Source organism: Hipposideros armiger, unplaced genomic scaffold, assembly GCF_001890085.2.
Source record: "Hipposideros armiger isolate ML-2016 unplaced genomic scaffold, ASM189008v1 scaffold_142, whole genome shotgun sequence".
Lineage (NCBI taxonomy): Eukaryota > Metazoa > Chordata > Mammalia > Chiroptera > Hipposideridae > Hipposideros > Hipposideros armiger.
The window spans coordinates 2,030,135-2,053,293 of record NW_017731492.1 but is presented as its reverse complement, the minus strand read 5'-3'; the positions used below and the strand labels follow the sequence as shown (position 1 = coordinate 2,053,293).

Sequence of the window (23,159 nt, the reverse complement as noted above, 5' to 3'; positions counted from 1 at the left end):
TAGGGGAGGTAGCGGAATATGTTAGGCCTGCAAAAAGTGGCTGACCGTTTTGCCTGCTGAATAGTGAGTGTTCAAGAAAATGGACCAATCTGTCTTGGCAGTGGTATTTCCGCAGCAGTGTCTTGCTGTCACATCACCCTTACTCCTTTGTATTTTAGGTGAGATGAGTGAGAGCCGAGCAAAGAGAGTTCGAATAAAAGAGGTAGATGGCTGGACCCTGAGGATGCTAATTGATTATGTTTACACTGCAGAAATCCAGGTTACAGAAGAAAATGTACAGGTAAGAGTAAACACCACACCACTTAGTGCTTTATACACTCCAGGTTTTTAAATCCAAAGAGCATACCTACGCAGTGCAATTTTGTACCAGAGTAATAGAATTCGTTGTTAAAACTATTTCTAAGAGTTATTTGGAATGATTATATCTTTTTAATAATGTTTCTGATTTCAGTATCTTTTATATTCTTAGAGTTCTAAGATACAACTCATTTAGTTTCTGAATGATGCCTGCTTTTTTATGAAAACACTGTTGTATTCATTTATAACTACTGCCCACATTTGTCTTTATTTCCTTGAAGGTTAAAATCTGCAAAGGATATTTTTGACTTCCAACGGCCTTTACTTCTTGTATTTCAGCATCCTCTTTTAGTATTTCTGGAGGTTAGCTAAAGTTTGACATTTCATCTTTCTTACTTTCTATAGAGAACAAATGTTTTATATATTTGATGTGTTTAAATAATACAGATGTATATGGAGTAGAAAGTGAAAGTCACTCTTTAAAATTGCCCTTCCCTTCATGCCCACGCCAAGCTGCAAACATTGATCCACTCTCCTTCCCCAGAGGGTAGCCTGTTTGGCGTGAATCCTTTTAGACCTTTTTTTATGCAGACACACACACACACACACACACACACACACACACACACTCTTCTTTTTTTTTTTTTTTAAGATTTTTGTTGGGGAATTAGGGGATGGGAACAGTGCTGGGGAATTGGGGGAAGGGGAACAGAAAAATGGCTGTCCTTTTGTTCTTCAGACTAGTTGTGGAGAACATTGCTTCACTGGCCCAAGTTGGCACCATCATTGCGCTCTTCCCAGGCGAGGCAGATCAGTCCCCGACTTCTGGACGGCCGCTCACTGCGGCTGCTGGCCGCTCACGCTGGCTGCTGGCTACACACGGTAGCCCATGGCAACCCGCTGCAGCAAGGGCTGCAGCCCACGCCGACGCCGCCGGCGACTCCCGGCAGCCCAGCTCCAGGTTGAGCTGTTGTTCAGCATCTTAGCTGTACAGGGCAGTGTCACTGGCCCTCATATGTGGGATCCGAACTAGGGTCCTGTGGCGTCCCAAGCCAGCTCTTAACCAACGCGCCACTCGGCCAGCCCCACACACACACTTCTTGACATAAATATATTTTTACTATACTTGTTCCTGCAACTTGCTTTTTTCACTGAAGAAAATAACTTGGAGTTTTTTACAAATCATTCTTTTGTGTGGTATCCATTATGTTATTTGGCATATATGATTTTTCATCTTTACAAAAATGCTGCAGAGAATGAATTTTTCTGCATCCAAAAATTTCATGGGATAGATTCTTCAAAATGTAATTGGTTGGTCAAAAGGTCGATGTATATATATATATATATATATTTTTTTTTTTTTTTAGCAGAGCTATCCTGCCACCTGTTGGTAGCTCAGCGGCATCTCAGCTCGGACCAGACTCGAACCGCTGTTACTCAGAGCTCAAGCTCTTGAGTGAGCTTTTAACCAACTGAGCCACTCGGCCGGCCCACCATATTTTGATTTTTGATCGATATGCCAAATTGCCATCTAAAAGTCTGTCCGTCTGTATTTATTTATTTATTTATTTATTTATTTATTTATTTATTTATACTCCTTCCAACAGGTAAACTGTGTTTTGACAACTACAAAAAGAATTAGGACTAACTTCTTAAGAGATAATCTCAATTCTACTTGCACAAATAGGAAATTGTGGGTTCAATCTTTTGATCCTCATAATTAGTTGAAATATGTTACAGAAAATTCAAATGTAGAGACTAAAATCTTTGCACTTTGACTTAGGACATGCTCTTGTTAAATCTGAAATACTTGCTTTGATTAAGGCCTCCTTGCGGGATGGCCTTTCCCAGATGGCCTCGTTAGCTTTTGCTTGTAAGTCCCATTCGTGAGGTAAGGCATTTGAAAAACCTTGGTTGACATTGAAGTCTATAAAGGTGTGAATCAGATGCTAGGTGAACATTTTTTTTTTTTTAACATGGAGTAAAGTTTTTGGAACATGTCATGCAATAACAGTACCAACATGTCATCTCATTCTGGTGCTTTCTCTATGGTCATGCTATTTGCTGGATTCTCGGGCATTGTTTTCAACCAGATCTTACCTTGGGTTTCTTTTTGCTACCTCTTCTTATTCATTTTAGTGCATGGGCTTCCCTGTCCTTCTATCTGACCTTTGACAAAGGAATTACTGATTGGTTTCTTTTTTTTTTAAGTCTTATAAGAGTTTATTTGAGCCAAGGTGATGACAATTGCCCAAAAGCAAAATCTCAATGGATTGAGAAAACGCTCCTGAGAATGGCAGTTTTGCGGCTTATTTTATACATTAGACCAGCTGTTCTCAACCTGTGGGTCGTGACCCCTTTAGGGGTTGAACGACCCTTTCACAGGGGTCACCTAAGACCATCGGAAAACAAAAAGGTATTTATATTACGATTCATAACAGTAGCAAAATTACAGTTATAGAGTAGCAACGAAAGTAATTTTATGGTTGGGGGGTCACCACAACATGAGGAACTGTATTAAGGGGTCACGGCACTAGGAAGGTTGTGAACCGCTGCACTAGACTGTGTGAGTTCTGCTCTGGATGCTGTTGGTAGTAGTTCTTGTGCTGGAGACATGGGCTGTGAGGAACTGGGAGGCTGCGTCTCATGTTTCTTTTAATATCTATCACGTTCTAGTCCTGAAATCCTAATCATCACAGCCTTTCAGAAAGCCTCTTGCCGTGCTAATTTGCCTTTTGTGCACATTGTGCTGCTCTTACAGGAATACATTCAAAGAGTCGTATTTGGCTGACTTATTAAATGCTTAACATTCGTATAGTTGTTTTTTTCAGGGGGGAAGAGGGATGTTTCTTCAGCATAGGGGTATCTTGGTATGTAAAGCCTTATTTCATATTCTATTAAAAAAATACTTGTTTTGGAAGAGGCAGTTTGGAAATAAAATCGATTAAAATAAGCTTCCTTTTCCATAACAAGTATTTTTCAATGAGATACAAAATAAGGGTCTACCAATCAAGATCTATCAAACTGCTTTTCTCTGTGTAGTGAATTTTTGTCTATTTGTACTTTGAACTGTCTTGAAGTGCTGTTCGCCTTAAGGGAAGGAGCATATGGTGGAGGTATCTGGTGTTCACTTTTTTTTTTTTTAAGATTTTATTGGGGTATTGGCAGAGGGGAACAACGCTGGGGAATCTGGGGAAGGGGAACAGGCAAGTTGCTGTTCTTCTATTCTTCAGTCTAGTTGTGGACGACGTCACTTCACTGGCCCATGTTGGTATTATCATTGCGCTCTTCCCGGGTGAGGCAGATTGGTTGCCGGCCACCGGTTGGCCGCTCACGGTGCCTCTTAGCAGCTCATGCTGGCTGCCGGCCACTCACGGTAGTTTATGGCAGCCCACTGCAGCCTATGCTGCTGTTGCTGGCGACTCACGGCAGCCCAGCTCCAGGTTGAGCTGTTGTTCACTATCTTAGCTGTAGAGGGCGCAGCATCACTGGCCTTCATGTGGGATCCGAACTGGGGCCCTGCCGCTCAGAGCTGGTGTCCCAAGCCAACTCTTTTTTTTTTAGCTGAGCCATCCTGCCACCAGTTGGCAGCTCAGCGGCAGATCAGATTGGGCTGGGAATCGAACCTGTGATCCTGTTGTTCAGAGCTCGCACTCTTGAGCAAGCTCTTAACCAACTGAGCCACTCGGCCGGCCCCCCAAGCCAACTCTTAACCAGTGTGCCACTCGGCCAGCCCTCTGGTGTTCTTATTAAGCTAAAGTTTTAAATGGCCCCAACTGGAAGCCTGCTCTCAGTATGCCTGCTTTGAGAGTGCTGACAGAAGTGTCTGTAATTCAAAGATTTATTATTTTAGGTTTGTTTTCTCATTAGACCTAGAATCAAATCTCTTTGTCAGGTGACCTCCCTTTTGTAAGTTTGAGTCTTAGTAATAAAGTACAATTTAAGCATAACAGGTATCTTAATCAGTCTTTGAGTTTGGTATTGCTTGTTTTTATGTGGAATCATAGTGCCAATAGAATTTTGAGGTCCATCTGTGTTAGAGTCAGTCAGTGACAGAACAGGACCATAACCCTGGTTTCCCTGATTCCTAGTTTAGGGTCCCTTCTGTGATACCCTACAGTATCCTTATTACACAGACTATATAATAGTTGTTTGAAGTGAAAGTTGTTAATTTTGAGTCAGAATGAGGCAATAAAGTAATTTGAAAAATTAACTTCAAAGAAGGACCAATTGCTACTTCATTATACAAGTAATAGGGCTTTAATTGTTGGCTGGTAAGGGTTTCCCTGATATATATGTGCATGCATGCATGTGTGTGTGTTGCTTTTGTTTTTTTGTTTAGGTTTTGAAACTTTGGTTTTGAGTTTGGGTATTTTATTTATGGCAAAGTTGGGGAATAATTTGAGCCAAATGAATCTGTTTGTTCATTTTTAAAAAGAGAAATAAAAGGAGAAAACAAATCTTAACATTACTGGGCTTTTAATTGAACTTTTTGTTGAGTAATTTAAAATTAGCTTGCGTCGAATTTCCAATCAAATTTTATAATAAATTTGAGAATAGAGAAAGCTAAAGTCTACTATAAAGTAAGCTTTTAAACTTTGAGGGTCATGGACTCCTTTGAGACTTTGATGAGAAACACAAGTAAAGTGCACATAAGCATTTATGCACAAAATTTTGCATACATTTTCAGGGAATTCATGTACTTTGCCTCTCCCCCTTCACTATTAAGAATGCTTGGAGATACACACACACACACACACACACACACACACACACACACACACACACTCACACACTCACGTGTGTACGGACATACCCTACTGGGGGTGTTGAAAAATGTATACACATCTTAAGAAAGGAAAAAACTGTATTAAAATTGTAATAGTCTATATCTTCTGAAAACAAAAGATGAATACAAGTGACGTTTGACTTCTGCAATTACAAAAGGTGCTCAAAGTGGTTACCACCAGCATCCAGACACTTCTGATGACGGTGAACTACTGCTTGAGCAACGTTGACCAAAATGTCCACTTGTATATATGTTTTTGGCACCCTCATTATATGAAGGGTTTTCATATGGGTTTATTTTCAACCACATGCTGGGCATTTTACATATGTCTCATTTGATATTCACCACTTTATTAGACAGGTATTACTCCATTTTGCAAATGAGGAAGCTCAGGAAGATTAAGTAATTAGTTCAGCATCACGCAGCAGCTATTAAGTTGTCATTAACTAGTGTTGCTTAAAAAGAGAGTTTATAAATTGGAAAATAAAAATGCCCTTATAACTGAAAAACTTTTTTTTCATTATCCAAAAATTATTGAAGATTTACATTTCTTCATTTGAAGTGTTGATTAACATTTTTGCAGAATCCTAAAGGTTCTTGAATTTTTTTAAACATTTACTTCATTGCTAAATTTGTGACTTTGTTACATATATTTTGACTTCTCAGGTTTTGGGTACTTGTTTTGGTTTGCTAGAAGTAGGTAAGACTTTTCACTTGCTATAAGTGTGAAAATCAAAGGTAAGAATGTTAATAGACAATGTGAAATGTAAGTAAATGTTCTTATTCCCAAATTAATGAGTGTTCATATGCAGGTTCTGTCTCCATTAGACCTTTTATCATTTTAGAAGATTTTAATAAGCATCTGATAACATTGACTGGACAGCTGTTAAGCAGTTCATGAAACTTATGTGTTGTATAAATTGAAATTATTTGAAATAGAAAAATCTCATCTTTTTAATAAAACAAGGAACATTTCAATAAGAGTTTTTCAGAAGACATTTAAAATTATTGGTAATGAAGCCACCAGAGTGTTTAACAGAATCTCAGTACAGTAGAAAATTCAACATAGTGTGTTGTATGGGTGGTGTAGGGCAGGTTGTTTTTGTTTGTTTCAGACAGGAAGTGCTAGCAGTATGTTGTTGTACAGTGTTTTATCCTTTTAGGAAGGCGTCACGGGGAGAAGCTTTCATGGTAGGACTTGTATTGACATGACTGAGCACAAAAAAGACTTTAAGTGGAGAAACAATTAAAAAAGAAAATATGTACTGTACACCCTAAATATTTTATTTTAACCTGAAACATGGAACTGTACAATTATGTGTCTTTCGTTGTAAAACTTAAGTACGGTCAGTTGCTTGGAGAACCACATGCTCCTTCTTGAACATACTACACTATAAGGATGCATCAATTCTCATTTTCCATTATTTTTTAAGTGCAGTAATAACTGAGACGCTTGAAAAGAAATCTCAGTGCAAAGTCATCTTCGAATTATACAATTTCTCTTTCAAATTCCTCCCACGTCTAATTTGATAAAAAAAATTTCCTTTTAGCATTAACACATTGGTCATGATTCTAAAGCAATCGACTTAGTTTTCATAGAAACAGCTCTCTTTTTACACTCACATTTCTTTGGATTGCGTATATTTATTTAAATTATGTAATTTCAGTAACCAGTGTCATAAACAGATTTGGGAGCAAATCCAACATGGATGAGCTGATCAAATGCAACTCAGTTGGGGCGGTGCAACTATGTATACAAGCATATTGGAGAGGACACTTTGGGGAGTGCGTGGGGAGAGTTGGTTAATCAGGTGAGTAGGTTAAGCAGAGGTTGGTAAAGGGTGCTTTTGCTGTGTGTATTGCTGCATTGTGTAGGTAAACATTGAAATGAGATTCCCATTAGATGGATATTTCTCTTAAAAATGAATTTTGAAGACATCCTATCAGTTAAACAGACATTGGTGGTGTATCTGCTTAGTACTCATCTTGGTCTTGATGCTGTAAACAGTGAACAAGGAACAAAGCATAATAGATCGAGTGTAGATAGATTTAGACTGTATTGAATCTGTTTAAATACCACGTGACCTTGTCCACATTCCTGAACTTCCCTGAGCCTCATTTTCTTGTCTGTAAAAGGGCTTAATTCTGTTCTTTCTCCTGTAAGGGTTTGTGGAACATCAGTCATTAGATAGCAGGTTTATGTAGAGGTGGGACATGCTGGGACCTCACTAAAAACCTAGTTAAAATTGAGGCTTGAGTCAGAAATGAATGGGGCCAGGAATAGGAGCACTGATACAGGGGAGCAAGCACTAAGTAAATAGGTTTTTTTTTTTTTTCTAAGTAAATAGTTTTTAAACTGAGGGTAGCATGTAGTCCAAAGTAAAATGTTCAAGGATGAGTGACAAATTCAGGCTTGAATGAGGTGCTGCAGGGTGGATGGCAGCAGGAAGTTTCATGGTGTTAGTGTTAATGGTGGAGGTAGTGGTGGTGGTGGTGGTGGTGGTGGTGGTGATGGTGATGGTGATGGTAGTGCCCGCTCCTAAGCTGATGGCAGTGTCTTTGATCCAGGAAGAGTTGCTCTGGGTGAACAATGACTCAAGCCTACAGTTCCTATGTTCGCTCTTGTCTGGAAAGAAACTTGGTAAGGGGTAGGTTATTGTAATGGCCACAGCCAGGTGCGTTTGGGATTGTGGAGAGTCTGTGTTCCCATTAGATAATTGGACAGCAAGCCCAGGATCTGGGGCCGTGCTCAGTCCTTTGGGGCTGGAGGGCTCTCACTGTGTCTTGGTAAGCATGAGGGTGCTTTGGGGCACACACGATATTTAGGGCAAAAAGATTAATTACAGACCATAAGCTCTTAATGCACTTTGCAGCCTTGGTCAGGGTTAGTTTAAAGATGTGTGGCTAGACCAAGATAGATCAGGTAAGGATTAATAACCATTTGACTGGTTTTGTTTGTTTGTTTGTTTGTTTGTTTGTTTGTTTAAACAGTAGAAATTTATTTGCTCACAGTTCTGGAGGCTAGAAATCAAGATCAAGGTGTCTTCAGGGTTGGTTTCTCCTGAGGGCTAGGCTTGTGGGTGGCTGTCTTCTCGCTGTTGTCACATGATCTTTTCTCTGTGTGCCTCACCATTTGGCTGCTTTTTATACATGGCTTGCTCTTTCCCTTTCCTACTTCTAAGCTATTGAGCTTGCTCATTTTCCCACTGCCAGTATTGATCCTGCTGAATGCCACTTTTCAGTAATAGTTCATTAAACATTAATGGAACACATTTTATATGCTATGCAGTGTTCTAGCCATCAGTGATACAATGTCAAGCAAGACAGTCAAGACAGACAAGGCCTCTCTCCTGAGAGCTTTTATAATCTATTACCTTTCCATGGTACTAGGTGTTTCTGGTGACTGTACACATACATTATCCAATGTGCATCATTCCTAGGATCTAGGTACCTAAGTGATAGAATTCGTAATCACAGGATCGTTTGATGAGCATGGAGTCACTGAGAAGGGGAGTTTACTTCAAATGCATAAGGGAGGGCCCTAACGAGCTGTCATCCCACTCTAAAACACACATTTCTAGTGACTAGAATATTGATCATTGATCGAGTGCCATCAATTTTAATGTCTCTCCACCTCATGAGATACTGGAAAAAGTGACAAATGATTGCTCTTCAGATAAACCCACTTCTGAATATTTTACAATCTGGTAGCTGTCTTTTTCTGCCCTCAAGCACTGGAGGATGTGACAAACTACCAGCCCCAGTGGCTCACTGAGGCTAGCATTCATCTAGAGGGTCGGGGCCTGAGTATTTTGAATTCTCCTCTATCTCCATATGGAAATCTAAGAATGTGGACCGTTTTGCACCTTAGGTTAAAAATAATTTCTTCTGACAAAAACAACAATATACAGTTGTTTATGTTTTAAGCTTGTTATAGTCATGTTCCAGATCCACCCTTCAGTTATCTTGATTGAATTCCATTTTCCACTCTTGGCCACACATGTAGAAGTTGTCCAAGTACCAGAGGAACTCAGTAGAAGGCTCATCTTCAAGGTGAACAAAAACATCTACTATGAACAGTTTTGTAAATGTTTTTAGTGGGATCTTAGGATAAAATCACTTAAGTTGCATGTATAACAACGCTGCATACTTAAATTACTGTTGAACAGCTCAGGTAATAATCAGGGGCCCTTGGATTGCCTCTATGCCAGAAAATGTCATGAAGTACTGGACTCTGGCCATCATCACATTAGAATTCAGAGCTCAAATCTTGAATTTACCATTGACTTGAAGAATGGCCTTAGTTAAGACATTAACCTTTCTATTTTTCAGCTATTATATAAAGCTAATAATGCCTTGAAACTTTATAGAAATGCTATAAAATATACCAATTATAGCTTGTGAAAATATTGACGTTCTCTATGAATGCTGAGCAGAAATAAGATATGGGGCAGCAATAAAAAAAGACTTGAGGCCCTGAGGAAGAAAGAAGAACTCATTGAAATTGTTTGGGATCACTGGGTAAAAAATGGCTCATGTAACCTTTCCTTCACTCTTTATATTTTGAAGCAGGATATATATCTGTGACCAAAAAAAAAGACTTAATTTGCTATTGATTTTTCTCCACCCAGCAAGTCTTGTGTTTTTGGGTTAGTGTGGAGATAGCACTCTGGTGATTTCAGTACTGTTTTATATCTTTGATTTATAACAGCCTTTTCCATTAATTTGACATGTGGTGGCTGGAGGAAACGTGATATGTCTCCCACCAGAGTCTATGGAAGGCTTATTGTTTGTCCATTCATGTTCTGTTACTCACATAAGATAGAGAGTAAATCCTTTGTGAGTAAAAGGGTTTAGCAGATTATTTGCTTGGAAAACACAGGTTAAAACTTAAAAAAGTACATTAAAATGCTTTGAGTCAAACCTTCAGGATTAGTGGTGGATTATGGTTCAGCAACGGAGAAGCATATCATTGAAGTGAATTTATCTGACATTCTAATACCCAGAAATCCATTAACCTAGTATTTTGTCACTTTACCAGGATAGTGATAATTTAAGTTTATTATTATTATCCAGAGGCACAAAGTGATGTTTCTTTTCCATTAATAATTACTATAAAATTTTAAATTATTACTGAGTTGTGTATTTTATTTTAAGTCGGAACTTGGTAATCATAATTTTAATAAAAATATTTGGCCAGTGAGAGCATTCATTCTCTAATCATGCAGTTAAATGATCTTTTACTCTATATAAGTTAAGAGTACAGAACACATGAAAAGCTTATTATTTAAAATTTAGTATGGAAGGAGCCATTGAGCTCAGCTAATTTAAGAAAATCTAGAAGCTTTATTATAAGAACATCTTATGAAACTAGATGCACATTAAACTTGAAGTGATTTTTTAAGTTCTTGTTTGGAGAAAAGCTAGGTATTCCAGAAGCATTAATAATTAAGTTACTTGTTGTGGTTTTATATTATTAAAATGTGTAATCTAGACTGAGGTGTCCACACAGTCTAGTCATTTTTGCAATTCACATTTTGAGTAGCTTTATGTGGTATATAAAAGGCACTATATTGATGAACAAAAAAATGACTTTATCCTGATGATGGCATAGCATCTTATAGCAGACTGGTAGTAATTTGAGTAGGGATGAGAGAATTTAGAAATACATCAAAGTCTGTATTAGGTGAATTTTTTCCTGGGTTTTTGGTCTTTGCCTCATGTTGTTTAGGTATGGACCTGAGTGGATCTCCCATCTGTGTCAGGCTTGCTGTCAGTGTTCAGGGTCCCTCTTTCCAAACCAGATTAGGTGGGGAGAGTCTAGAGTTGTTAAATAATCTGTGGTTCTGGCATATTTGCTTTCAGATCAGCCAAAGGTTTTACAAACCCTAGCATTATTGACATACGATTTAAAAAATATTATTACCTTTTGGACCTCATCTTAATCCCAGTTGTCAGGCTAGTAAAATTAATGTGCTTCTGAAGATCATCTGGTTTAAGTGTACTTGTGCCTTTCCTTAGGATATATAATTTATGAAAACTTATTTTTTTTGTGAATCAATTTGGGAAGATGAAAAAGGGGCAGGCATAGAGGAAAAGGCGAGAGGAAGAGAGAAGAGGGGAAAGAAGAGGGAGTGGGGCGATGTATGTGATGAACACAGTGGGCCTGGGAGCTGTTGGAAGTACTTCCCCTGGCCTAGCGAATGGCTGCTGCAAAAAGGAGACAATGAAGATAAATTATTTTGACAATTACATTTGTCAGTTAATTTGGCGATTACCATCCAAGATATAAATACTCGTATATCCTATCCATGCATCACCAGATGTGAAAAGCCAGAGGTGTCATTAGTCCTTTATATTAAGAGCATTGTATTTTACCTCTGTTCTTTGAGTTAACTGATGAACTTGGTCCCTCAAACTGGCTTGCTTGTGTTTAAATTTTTAAAAAAATACTTTGAGGCCTCCTGAAGATAGTCGTTGGTCCCAATTTTTTTCTTTAGACACTGGGTTGATGCCTCAATTTTACCACCTTGATCTACCCAGTTTTTGGAAGGTGGGTATGGAGTCAGTGATAGTCTGTTAGTCTGTTCTTTAGTTATTCATGAAATTCTGAGGTTGTGGAAAGGAAGAATCCTAGATAATCCAGTGGAGATCCAAATTCTGATTTATAGGAGTAAAATGCATGATGAGTTAATCAAGAGACTAGCAGTCCTGTTTTTTGATTTGTAGTAATTTTCGAGAGGAAGGATTGAAGGATAAGAGATAAAGTAGATTAATTCTGATGATAGTAGAAATAGAATAAAATATTCATTTGGGAAGAAGGGACTGCCCATTTTCCAGTCACTTTGCTAAGTACTGACCTCATTTAGTTGTTATAGCATCCTGGACAGAGTTGTTTTTTATAAATCAGAGAATTGCAACTCAGAGGGGCTAAGTGATTTTCTAGGGTCACGCAGTTAGTATGGCACACATCCATGACTCAAAGCCAGAGCTCTCTGAATCCAGAGTCTGTGGTGTGGTTTCCATTCTCCATTCTTTTCATACTCACTGTATTCTGCCCCTGAGGCTTTATAGGAACTCGGTGACAGATTGGGAATTAATGTCTACAGCTCCTGAGTTCTTTAGCGCCTTTGGACTTTAGACTTTGAAGGGCAGGAGTGCTGGGATGAAGGACACTGCAGATGTCCGTACTAAATGTAAGCGCTGTTAGAGTCTAGACTCTAGGATGGCTGATAAATTTGTCCAGCTGCCATATCCCTAGAACTTAGACTGGTGATTGGTATTTATTAGAAGCTCAATAAATACTTGTTAAATGAATAATGAGGGAATGCCCACTAGGATAGGCAGGTCCTGTTTGATGAATGGACGCTGAGCCAAGCAGCGGGTCCTGGTAGGAGTGGGACAGGAGAGGAGCCTGGAAACAAGAACTGTGCATCTTCTGGGCAGGGACTTGGGCAGGATTTCAGCCTCTGGGAGAACTGGTCAGTGCACAGCACAGTAGGGCCAGGCTAATGATGCCCCCTGGGAGAAGGGCCCTAGTCAGAGGCAGCAAGGGGCAGATGGGCTGGAACTGGGTCTGGGGAACAAGGGATCACAGTGCCCAAGGTCACGTTAGGGACAGGGTGGAGCTGCTAGTTATGGCCCAGACATTCTCTCTGATTAGAGACAGGATTGCATCCAGATCCAGTGCTGCCAGCCAGGGAGCTAGCTGATGGATGCAAGGGCGGGGAGCCAGGCTCTCCTGAAAAGATCAGTATAGGGCTGGCCGAGTCGCGGTGCAATGGTTAAGAACTGGCTTGGGACACCAGAGGGCCCCAGTTCGGATCCCACATATGAGGGCCAGTGACACTGCCCTCCACAGCTAAGATGCTGAACAACAGCTCAACCTGGAGCTGGGCTGCTGTGGGTCGCCGGCGATGGCATAGGCTGCAGCCCCTGTGGCAGTGGGTTGTGATGGGCTACCGTGTGTAGCCAGCAGCCGCAGTGAGCGGCCATCCAGAAGCCGGCGACTAATCTGCCTCGCCTGGGAAGAGGGCAATGATGGTGCCAACTTGGGCCAGTGAAGCAACGTCCTCCACAACTAGATTGAAGAACAAAAGGACAGCAACTTGTCTGTTCCCCTTCCCCCAATTCCCCAGCACTGTTCCCATCCCCCCAATTCCCCAATAAAAAAAAAATCTAAAAAAAAAAAGATCAGTATAGACCACTGTCATTACTTACATCCACTACTGTTAGAAAAAATAAATCCTGTGGAAGTGTTCAGTTGTTTCTTCTGTTTCTGTCAACTTTCTTACTTTCCAGTTCCTTGAGATCAAAGGAACTTGATGTCCATTAAGATTTTCTAATGGGATTATAGGTTAAAGCTTTGTATTCATTTAATTTTATAATATGATTATATGTTATTGTAAATATTTTAGAAATATTAGTTTTTTTCAAACCATCATTAGTCTTCATCGCCCTTCATTGATTGTAATTTTTTATCATGTGGATTGAACATAATTTACTTAATTGTTGCCATATTGTTAAATCTTTAGTGGTTTCTGTTTTTTTTCCCTACTCTTACAAGTAATGCTAAAATAAAATTCATGGATTGTAGCCTATTCCATTTTTTTTGGAACTGTTTTCTTAGGGTAGCTCTTCAGAAATATACTTTCAGGGTCAAAGGCTTTAAACTTTTATATTGTATGGCATCTGTTGATGAATGTTGCCTATTTGCTTCCTAAGAGAGTTGGCCAGTTTACAGATGACAAAAGTGTGCTAGTGGCCAAGGCTTACTATACCTTGATCTGAATGTATGTTGTTAAAAAAAAAATTGTATCAATAGTGATAAAATATGTTCTCATTATTTTAACTTACATTTATTTGCTAACTAATGAGGTATCAAATGTATTTCCCCCCACTTTTTTTTTAACTGGGGAATCAGGGAGGGGGACCAGCCAAGTTGTTGTTCTTCAATCTTAGTTGTGGAGGACGCCAGTAGCCATCTGGCTGCTTGTCGGCAGCTCATGGCCTCTAAGCTCAAGATGCTGTGCTCAGTCTTAGTTGCCGGCGGGCATAGCCCACCATCGAATTTTGTTGTTAGGAGCACATGCTCTCACCACCTGAGACATCCTGCCACCTGTTGGCAGCTTATTGACAGCTCAGCTTGGGTGCAGCGTCACTGGCCCATGTGGGAATCGAACCAGTGGTTCTGTTGCTCAGAGCTTGCACTCTTAAGCTAACTCTTAACCAGCTGAGCCACTCGGCCAGCCCTATTGCCTATCTTTGAATGATGTGTTTGTTCTTTTCCAAGTTGTTCCTGATTTTATATATATATGTATATATTTTGGAATATTTGATCAAAAAAGAAAGCAACCTTATGCTTGTTGTGAATGAGCTGGCATAGACTGGAGGGAGAGAGGAAATCCTGGCATTTTGTTGTCATGGGATTAAATATTCACTTCAATCCAAGATAAAAAAGCCTTGAATTAGTATTAATGTGCTATTCTGGTCAGTGTGCCAGGCATTGTGTTGAATGGTTGACCAACTAATTTAATTTTTTCAACACCTCTATACGGTGGATGCCATTTTCATTATACATTTGAGCCACTGTTGAATAAGTTGGAGATTTAGAGAAACCTTGGGTTAAAAATAATGGAAGAAGCAGCTGTAAAAAGGATAGTCTAGGAGAGGTGGCTTTCAGCCTACCTGAAAACCACACTGCTTCCAAATCTTTTTCTCCATCTCCCTTTGCTTTCCCCTTTCATTTATTATACTATTAGAAATGACATGAATTACAGATGTATTCTGCTTTAGACTTAGCCTCTCTTAAAACTTTAAATACCTCTGCAAGGGATTTGTCCTGGAAGATGATGCCTTATTAATCATTAATATGAATTAATAACAAGATGGCTTTCCTTTTGACCCTGTTGTCAGTTGCTGTCCTGAGGGATGGACCTTGGGTAGGAGTGTGCTGGGAGGTGGAGGTGAGGTAGGTGTGTTATATTTAGAGGGTGAAAAAGTTAGCAATCAGGAAAGGCGGATCTGGGTGGAGAGTCATTGGTGGGTGCACAGAGCAGAGGGCTGTCTCCTGGGTGGCCAAGGTTTTGAGATGCAGAAGTGCCAATGAGGTGGCAGGATGCCAAGGACAAACACTTCCTATTTCAAAACTGCACTGAGCCGGGTCTACATCCCAGAAAGAGGAAGGAAGCTTGCTTCTTCCTTCTTCCACGTGCCTGACACCCACTGAGGTCACAGAAGTCAAGCAGTAATATTATGTTCATGGATAGTGTGGTTTGTAACTATTTGTAATACTGTTTCTATGAGTAAATGTGTAATGTGCATCAAGCAGCCAATTGAAAACAAATAAACTTGTGGAGGGTGACTTATTTATAAATTGGGGACCTAATGCAGATTTTAGAAGATGTATGCTAATGAAAGTTACAGATTATATTTTATAATGAGACTTTTTTAGTCCAATGACAAATAGCTTCTTTAAGTGTGGGGGTAATTTCTTCTCTCGGATCATGTCGTTTGGACAGCTGTTTCCTTGTTTGTTTTCAGGTCCTTCCTGGTATTCAAGGCCTTTGCACTTTAAATAAATAGGTGCTTCTGATAGGAATATAAAATAGCTTGGAAATTAATAAAAATCTGCTTTTTTGCAGTGCACTTACTTTAATGTTCACAGGGACTGAGTTGTGAGGTTCATGTTTGCATGTTTTCATAGACATCTGAAAATCTTATATATGGAGCAGTAAGACCCGTTGTTCGTAACTTCTAATAAACACATTGCTAATGGCTGAGGATTGAAGAGACTTACTGCATAAATCATTTCCCGCAATGGAGTAAATGCCCAAGCTGAAAATAAACTACAGATCCTACTAGCCATGCAGAAGGAGTGTACTTGTCTAAGTGAAACATCTTATGTGTAATTTGGCTTGTCAAACAACATGAAGTAGGACGAAAGCATCTCACTTTAAAATATGCAGCTGGTGTACGAGTGTCATCTGGGTGCTAATTGTTTGGTTCGGGTGTCTTCTGTGTCTAGTGTTCTACTTGTCTTCACTAATCAGTGGTAGCTTTCCCCCACTTCTTTGTTCACTGCACTGCAGAAAGCATCTCTGTATTATCCAATGTTTAGGGTTTTATGTGTCTCCTTATGTTGGAAATCAGCATATCTAGATGAAAATTTTTTTTTCTGTTTAACAAAATGATAGCATTTGAAGTTAAGTTTACTTGATTAGCTGGCCATGCTCGCTTACTTCATGTTTCTCTGAGCACTTAAATGTATTGCTATTCCCTTGAACAAGAGGAGTAATGCATAGAGCTTATTTATTGTTCTACAAAACACTAGCTTGATGGTCATAGGCGTTTAAGACTCGTGCTACTCAGAGGACAGGTGACACTGAGGCTGTCTCCGGTGAGTGGTGGGCAATAGTCACAAATAAATAGCTCTCCTTACTATTTTTTTTTTTTTAAGATTTTTATTGGGGAATTGGGGGGATGGGAACAGTGCTGGGGAATTGGGGGAAGGGGAACAGACAAGGTGCTGTCCTTTTGTTCTTCAGTCTAGTTGTGGAGGACGTTGCTTCACTGGCCCAAGTTGGCACCATCATTGCGCTCTTCCTGGGTGAGGCAGATCAGTCGTCGGCTTCTGGACAGCCGCTCACTGCTGCTGCTGGCCGCTCACGCTGGCTGCTGGCTACATACGGTAGCCCATGGCAACCCACTGCCACAGGGGCTGCAGCCTACGTTGCCAGCGACTCACTGCAGCCCAGCTCCAGGTTGAACTGTTGTTCAGCATCTTAGCTGTGGAGGGCAGTGTCACTGGCCCTTATATGTGGGATCCGAACTGGGGCCCTCTGGCATCCCAAGCCAATTCTTAACCATTGCGCCACTCGGCCAGCCCCTCTCCTTACTATTTTTATATTGGCTAGAATTCTACAGATCCAGAAGGGCTTTCCTTTACTTGCTGCTTCTGGACTTTCTTTTAAATAATATGTGATGATTTAAATGGTGCATATTCGTTACAGAAAATGTAGAAAATACAAATAAGTAAAAAGGAGCAAATAGAAAGCCTCCCTACTACCACTAACCAGAGATAATCCCTATTAACAATTGTGATGTATTCCTCCAACACTGCCTCTGTTTACATCTGTGTGTGTTTACAAAAAAGAGGATCATACTGTATATGCTGTTTAGAAATTAGCTTTTTATACTAAATATATTAGGAATAGCTTCCAAGTCACTCAACATTTGTCTACTATATCTTTTAATACTTATTAAGTATTTAATTTTATTGATATAGAATTTACTTCATCTGTCTCTTGTTATTGGACATTAGTTCTTTTTAATTTTTGATACTATAAGCAGTACTATATTATTCTTATTTTTTATAACTAAGTATATCCACATTCAAGTTTGTTCCATGATGCCCCTGGAAGCAAGGCTTTTGTGCAGTTAGTTTATTTAGAAAGTGATCTAAGAGAGCAATAGTCAGTGAGTGAGGGACTTGCATTGGAAAGGCGGGAAAACCAATTCAAAATGTGGTATAGATCTGGCCACAGCTAAATGTGACATGTTTATTCTCGCCAGGACCTTTGGAGGACCCTTATGAAATTTGTCTCAGAACTATCTGCTTGGGGAATTAAAAGGGGAAGTATTTATCCATCATCTGCTTTTGAACCGTTCTCTATTGGTTGAGGGTGTTCCACAAGCGTTATTGTTCCTGTGCTTCCAGATTGGGCAGGTGTGAGACCCCAGTGAGTTCCCCAGGTAGGAAGCCTGAGAGAGGTATGGTAGGGGCTGAGGTGACGCACTGTTAAGTTACATCTTCGCAAAGGTGATCAAAGCGTACTTAGCCCTGGTTACGCCCTGGTGGCTTGAGCAAGAGGTGGGGCCGAGAAGATTTGCAGGTGTCCCATACAGATACATTCTAGAAATTGAGTTTGTATTTCTGGATCAAAGAACATTCAAAGTTCTATCTTTTTAAAAATATAAACATTCACAAGAGTAACAAATTAATTTACATTCAGGTTGATTTACTTATTAGGCACTAGATATTATTCCAGTACCTGAGGATATAGCAGGGGGTAACAGATGTGATTACTGTCGTAGAGAAGATATTCTTTTGCAGGGAGACAGACAATAAACATGGGAGCAAATGCATAAGATCAGTTTTGACAGTGGTAAGTGTTACGAAGCAAATGAAGTGGAGCACTGCTATTCTTAGTACTGGCCCGAAAGGGACTGGGACCATGGTGAGCACGCCAGGGTCTAGTGGAGAGCTCAGGGGTGATGGAGTGGAACTAAAGCAGATGCATGTAGGGAGGAGGCCGCAGGAAGGACAGGGGAGGGCCAGGCCCAAGGCAAACTGTCTGCTTTACATTTGTTTTTTTTTTTAGCTGAGCCATCCTGCTACCTGTTGGCAGCTCAGAGGCAGCTCAGCGGGCCGGGCATCGAACCGCTGTTGCTCAGAGCTCCCACTCTTGAGCGAGCTCTTAACCAACTTTACATTTTTTCTTAGGGCTCAACATACCTGAAAAAAAATGTTTTAGCGTTTGGAATGTGGCCCTCCCTCAATATATGGGAATTAATCACTTTTAGGTTCTTAGAATATATCATTTAACATTCAGAACATATAGCAAATATAATAGCTTTTTCTAGGATGTTTTGGAATATACTCCAGGATCTTAGGGTGCTTTAGGGTTATTTTCATCAATCTCAGGGTTAACACCAGTGAAGCATATGGAAAATGAAGCCAATGGAAATTATTGTATCAATATAATTTCACCTCATATAAGAAACAGCCCTATTCAACTGCTTCTTTGCTCTATAGAACTCAGAAAAAATTAGGGTTTTTTTTTAAAGATTTTATTGGGGAATTGGGGGAGGGGAACAGCGCTGGGGAATCGGGGGAAGGGGAACAGACAAGTTGCTGTCATTTTGTTGCTTCACTGGCCCATGTTGGCACCATCATTGCGCTCTTCCCGGGCGAGGCAGATCAGTCGCCGGCCTCTGGACAGCCGCTCATGGCAGCTGCTGGTCGCTCACGCTGGCTGCCGGCTACACACGGTAGCTTATGGCAGCCCACTGCAGCAGGGGACTGCAGCCTATGCCGTCTCCGGCGACCCATGGCAGCCCAGCTCCAGGTCGAGCTGTTGTTCAGCATCTTAGCTGTAGAGGGCAGTGTCACTGGCCCTCATATGTGGGTCTGAACCGGGCCCTCTAGCATCCCAAGCCAGTTCTTAACCAACGCGCCACTCGACCAGCCCAGAAAAAATTAGTTTTAAACACATAAATTTATTCTTCAGACATCTTGATTACAAAGCCCAAGATATTTTTTTGATCTAAATAGAAAGTTAAGGGCTGGCCGAGTGGCATGTTGGTTAAAAGTTGGCTTGAGATGCCAGCTCTGAGCAGCAGGGCTTCGGTTCAGATCCCACATGAGGGCCAGTGACGCTGCTCCCTCTACAGCTAAGATGGTGAACAACAGCTTGACCTGGAGCTGGGCTGCTGTGAGTTGCTGGTGACGGCGTACGCTGCAGTGGGGCTGGCTGGCAGCTGGTGTGAGCTGCTGTGAGCCGCGATGAGCCGCCGTCCAATGGCTGGCGAGCGACTGCCTCACCTGGAAAGAGCACAGTGATAATACCAACATGGGCCAGTGAAGCGACGTCCTCCACAACTAGACTGAAGAACAAAAGGACAGCAACTTGTCTGTTCTTCCCTGATTCCCCAATAAAAATTTAAAAAAAAAAAAGTTAAGAAACCACCTCTTTACATTACCAGTTGTTTCCCACATTTATTACTAATAGTACAGTTTATCCGCTTTATAGAAAATAAACAATGGGGTTATGAAAGCCCCAGATTAAAGCACATTCTTTCTTTTCAGTGATGTATAAAAACTACAGAAATCAGAATGATGTCAGATGTTGAAAGCTGCAGTACTAAATCTGAGCTCCCAAATCGATGTTTTATTAAGTTCAGTAATTTGTGTGTCATCTGTATGATTTTGTTCTATTCTGTCCACTGATACTATCATTTAATGTTTTTCTCTACATTGACTCAATTTTTGCTTAAATTAATTAAGAAATAATTTATATTTTTAAAATAAATGCAAGGTAACTTTAAAAACAGATTCGTGACTATTAACATGAGAATGTTTGTCTGTGTGCCATCTACGAGCATTATATCTACTTTGGTTAATACTGAGTTCATAGCCAACTCGAGCTGTCCCCTACCAGGTATGTGACCTTGGGCAAATTACCCAACTTCTCCAAGCCTCTGTGTTCACTTGTGTGTAATGGGGATAATGAGGTATCATTACCCATCAAGTGCTTGGCACAGTGTCCGGCACAGTAATTAACTCAGTTAATGGAAACTGAGTAATTAAAAGAATGCATTGTTGAATGATTATTATCTTTATTACTCTTGCTGAAAGAACAATATTGGAGATTTAGAAATCAGAGAAGCACTTCTATTCTGTATCTTGAGATGGAGGGTGCAAGGTAATGCAACAAACAATAGACCAAAGAGTTGGTGAATTTGATTATATCCCTAGCTTTCCAATGACCAGCTGTATGACTTGGTCAAGTCTTTTGCCGCTCTAGGAATTGGTTCCTTCATCAAATTGGAAGGTTTGATTTGATTTGACCCCAAAGCATCCAGCTTATAGACTGCCAGCTGTTTGAGTGGTTCTGATGGTGGGCCATGGTTCATCTGGAATTGAGAGCGTTTTTTATTTTGTTTTGCTTCAGCTGGCCATCTAACTAATACACAGAGTAATCTAGAAAGTTTATGTGGCCCTAGCTGCTTTCCTGCTTTCATCATGAGTGACCGATGGTCACCAGGGATTGTGTTAGTAAGCCTAGGCCAATTATTGTTTTGAAGCTGTATGTAATTAATTTCATAATTACGAGCTCTTGAATTTTAGTCTTAGTAAAACCGCATCATAAAATGGAGGCATTTTTGAAGGATTTAGTGACAGAAGGAAAAGATGAATAAACTTGTTTTATACATTTGACTAACATTTAAGGTGTATTTAATATATGTTTGTCAAGCATGGAAGCCCTTGAGTCATCATTGTCATCAATCAAAATTATATGTGAATTTCAAGCTACATGACCTACAATTTAAATAATTTTTATATTTCTGGCCTACCTGACTTGTTATATTCTCTCCAGATCTGAGAGCCAAAGTTTTATGAATTTCAATCTCTTGGAAAGGGTGCTCTGGATTTGGCAGTGAAGTTAAAATTAATGAAGCACAATAAAACATTTTAAAGCCTGCTATGGCTGTCTTTTTAGATGAATGTGTGTATAAGTGGGTGTGTATGTCAGTGTAGTTTGAACTGATCACTGATTTTTTTTTTTTCACTTAGGGATATTTCTTAGAAATTATCCCATTCATATAGTTTCTTCGTTCTTTCGAATGACTTCACAGTACTCCATTGAATGTATGATTATAAGCATTTAACCAATCTCCTTATAATGGACATTTAGGCTTTTTTCTAACTTCTGCTATTACCCACAATAATGCTGTAATGAATGTCTCGTGCATGTGAGATTTTGTGCATCTATTCGTGTATCTGTAAGTTAAGCCACTGGGTCAGAGGATGGATATTTGTAATTGTGATTGAAATACACAAATTGCACTTCATGGAAGTTGAACCAATGTACACTCCCACCAACAATGCATGAGTGAGCCTATTTCTGTTCAGCTACTTCCCCGCCCCCCCCAAGTATCTCTGTCTTTTTGTGTTACCAATCAATTTGCATACTACTGTACTAAGCTGTGTTGTCACTGGGAAAATGCTGATTAGATGGGTGATTGTTACTTTTTTTGCAAATTTCACAGAGATTGAATCTTACCTTGAAGACCACTTTCTTAACTGTATACATTTGTTGAATTAAATGGTTGCGCTGTTAAGCAGCGTGAAATGTCCTTTACGTTGCTTCAGAGCACAATTACACCAGTGTAGAAAACCCTCCAATTGGCAAATTATCTTCAACTAAAGCCTTCCATGGAGATTCATTCTCATAACATAATGAAACACACTATACATATTATATGAAAGGTTTGGCTATAAACAGCTTTATTTGCACTTTATTTTTCCTAAATTCAGAAGGAAAAGGCACTTTCTCTAGATACTGTTTTTAATTTTTCAGAAAATATGAATATTAGTTGGACTAAAACAGAATAAGTTATCCTCTTTGTCCTTAATTCATGGCCATTTGATTGTGTACACGTGGACACACATGTAGCCTTTAGGTCTGAGAGTTACAGCTTCTGCGGTTCCTTTAAGAAAATAGAGTAGTTTGTGTTACAGAAAGACACAGCACCCTCTTTCTCTTCCACATTTAGGACTTGTTATGTAGATTTCAGACAATTGTATAAGATTTTCCAAGCTACTGTTTCTTTTCTTTTGGCTGCAGCTTGGCCTGTATGAAAGTCAATTACTGAGGGAACTTAGGTTTTGTTTATTTTTTTATGTTAATATGATCTTCTCTAAAAGTGACCATTGTTCTAATAGTTGAAGCTTTTTTTTTTCCTTTTCGCTTTTATAAAAGAACAGCAGATGTTCGAGAACTTCTTCTTATGAGGTTTTCCTCCTGAATTTGACTTTCAAATACGGTCCTTAACATAGCACTGTGCTAATTCACTTATAAGGAAAAGTGTTTTCATCACTGACCTATTTGAAAAGCAGTTGTAGTGTTGTTGGATATAGTATTTATAGTGAAGATACTGGCTAAATCCCATTGAATAACCTACAACTAATATAAAATTTCTTGGAGTTATTAAAATTAAAATACAAATGAAAAAGTTATTCTTTGGCAATTACCTGTTATGGTTTCCTTTTTTTTTTTTTTTTCATTTACAAAAGTTAAGCTATGTTTATTTAGAGTCACAAGCAGTTGACTGACTCAGTGTGACTCAAACCACAAGAAGCCATTTCTACTTCACTCCATTCTGAGTCCTAGGGCTGGGCCCAGAATGGCAGGCGTACTGCTTGGGGCCCATTCACAGGTTTACAAGCTTCTCATTGAGCGCAATCTGTGACTGTGTAAGGTTGGCCAGGTAGGTCACCATCAGCAGG

The 23,159-nt window shown here is 39.7% G+C and overlaps 2 protein-coding genes across 4 annotated transcripts in view; one reads left to right on the top strand and one right to left on the bottom strand.

Moving 5' to 3' along the window:
- KLHL2 (kelch like family member 2) overlaps positions 1 to 23,159 on the top strand; it is a 61,398-nt gene that overhangs the window by 3,328 nt on the left and 34,911 nt on the right. For all 3 annotated transcript variants that reach the window (XM_019650589.1, XM_019650592.1, XM_019650590.1), the window contains exon 2: positions 159 to 280. In XM_019650589.1, the coding sequence (XP_019506134.1) occupies positions 164 to 280 (117 nt within the window). In that variant the 5' untranslated portion in view covers positions 159 to 163. The remainder of the gene's footprint in view (positions 1 to 158; positions 281 to 23,159) is intronic.
- Positions 22,934 to 23,159, bottom strand: part of LOC109386956 (eukaryotic translation initiation factor 3 subunit F-like) — a 1,252-nt gene continuing 1,026 nt past the window's right edge. The window contains 1 exon segment of the mRNA XM_019650593.1: positions 22,934 to 23,159. This exon segment is cut by the window's right edge and continues 305 nt beyond it. Within this exon segment, the coding sequence (XP_019506138.1) occupies positions 23,084 to 23,159 (76 nt within the window). The 3' untranslated portion in view covers positions 22,934 to 23,083.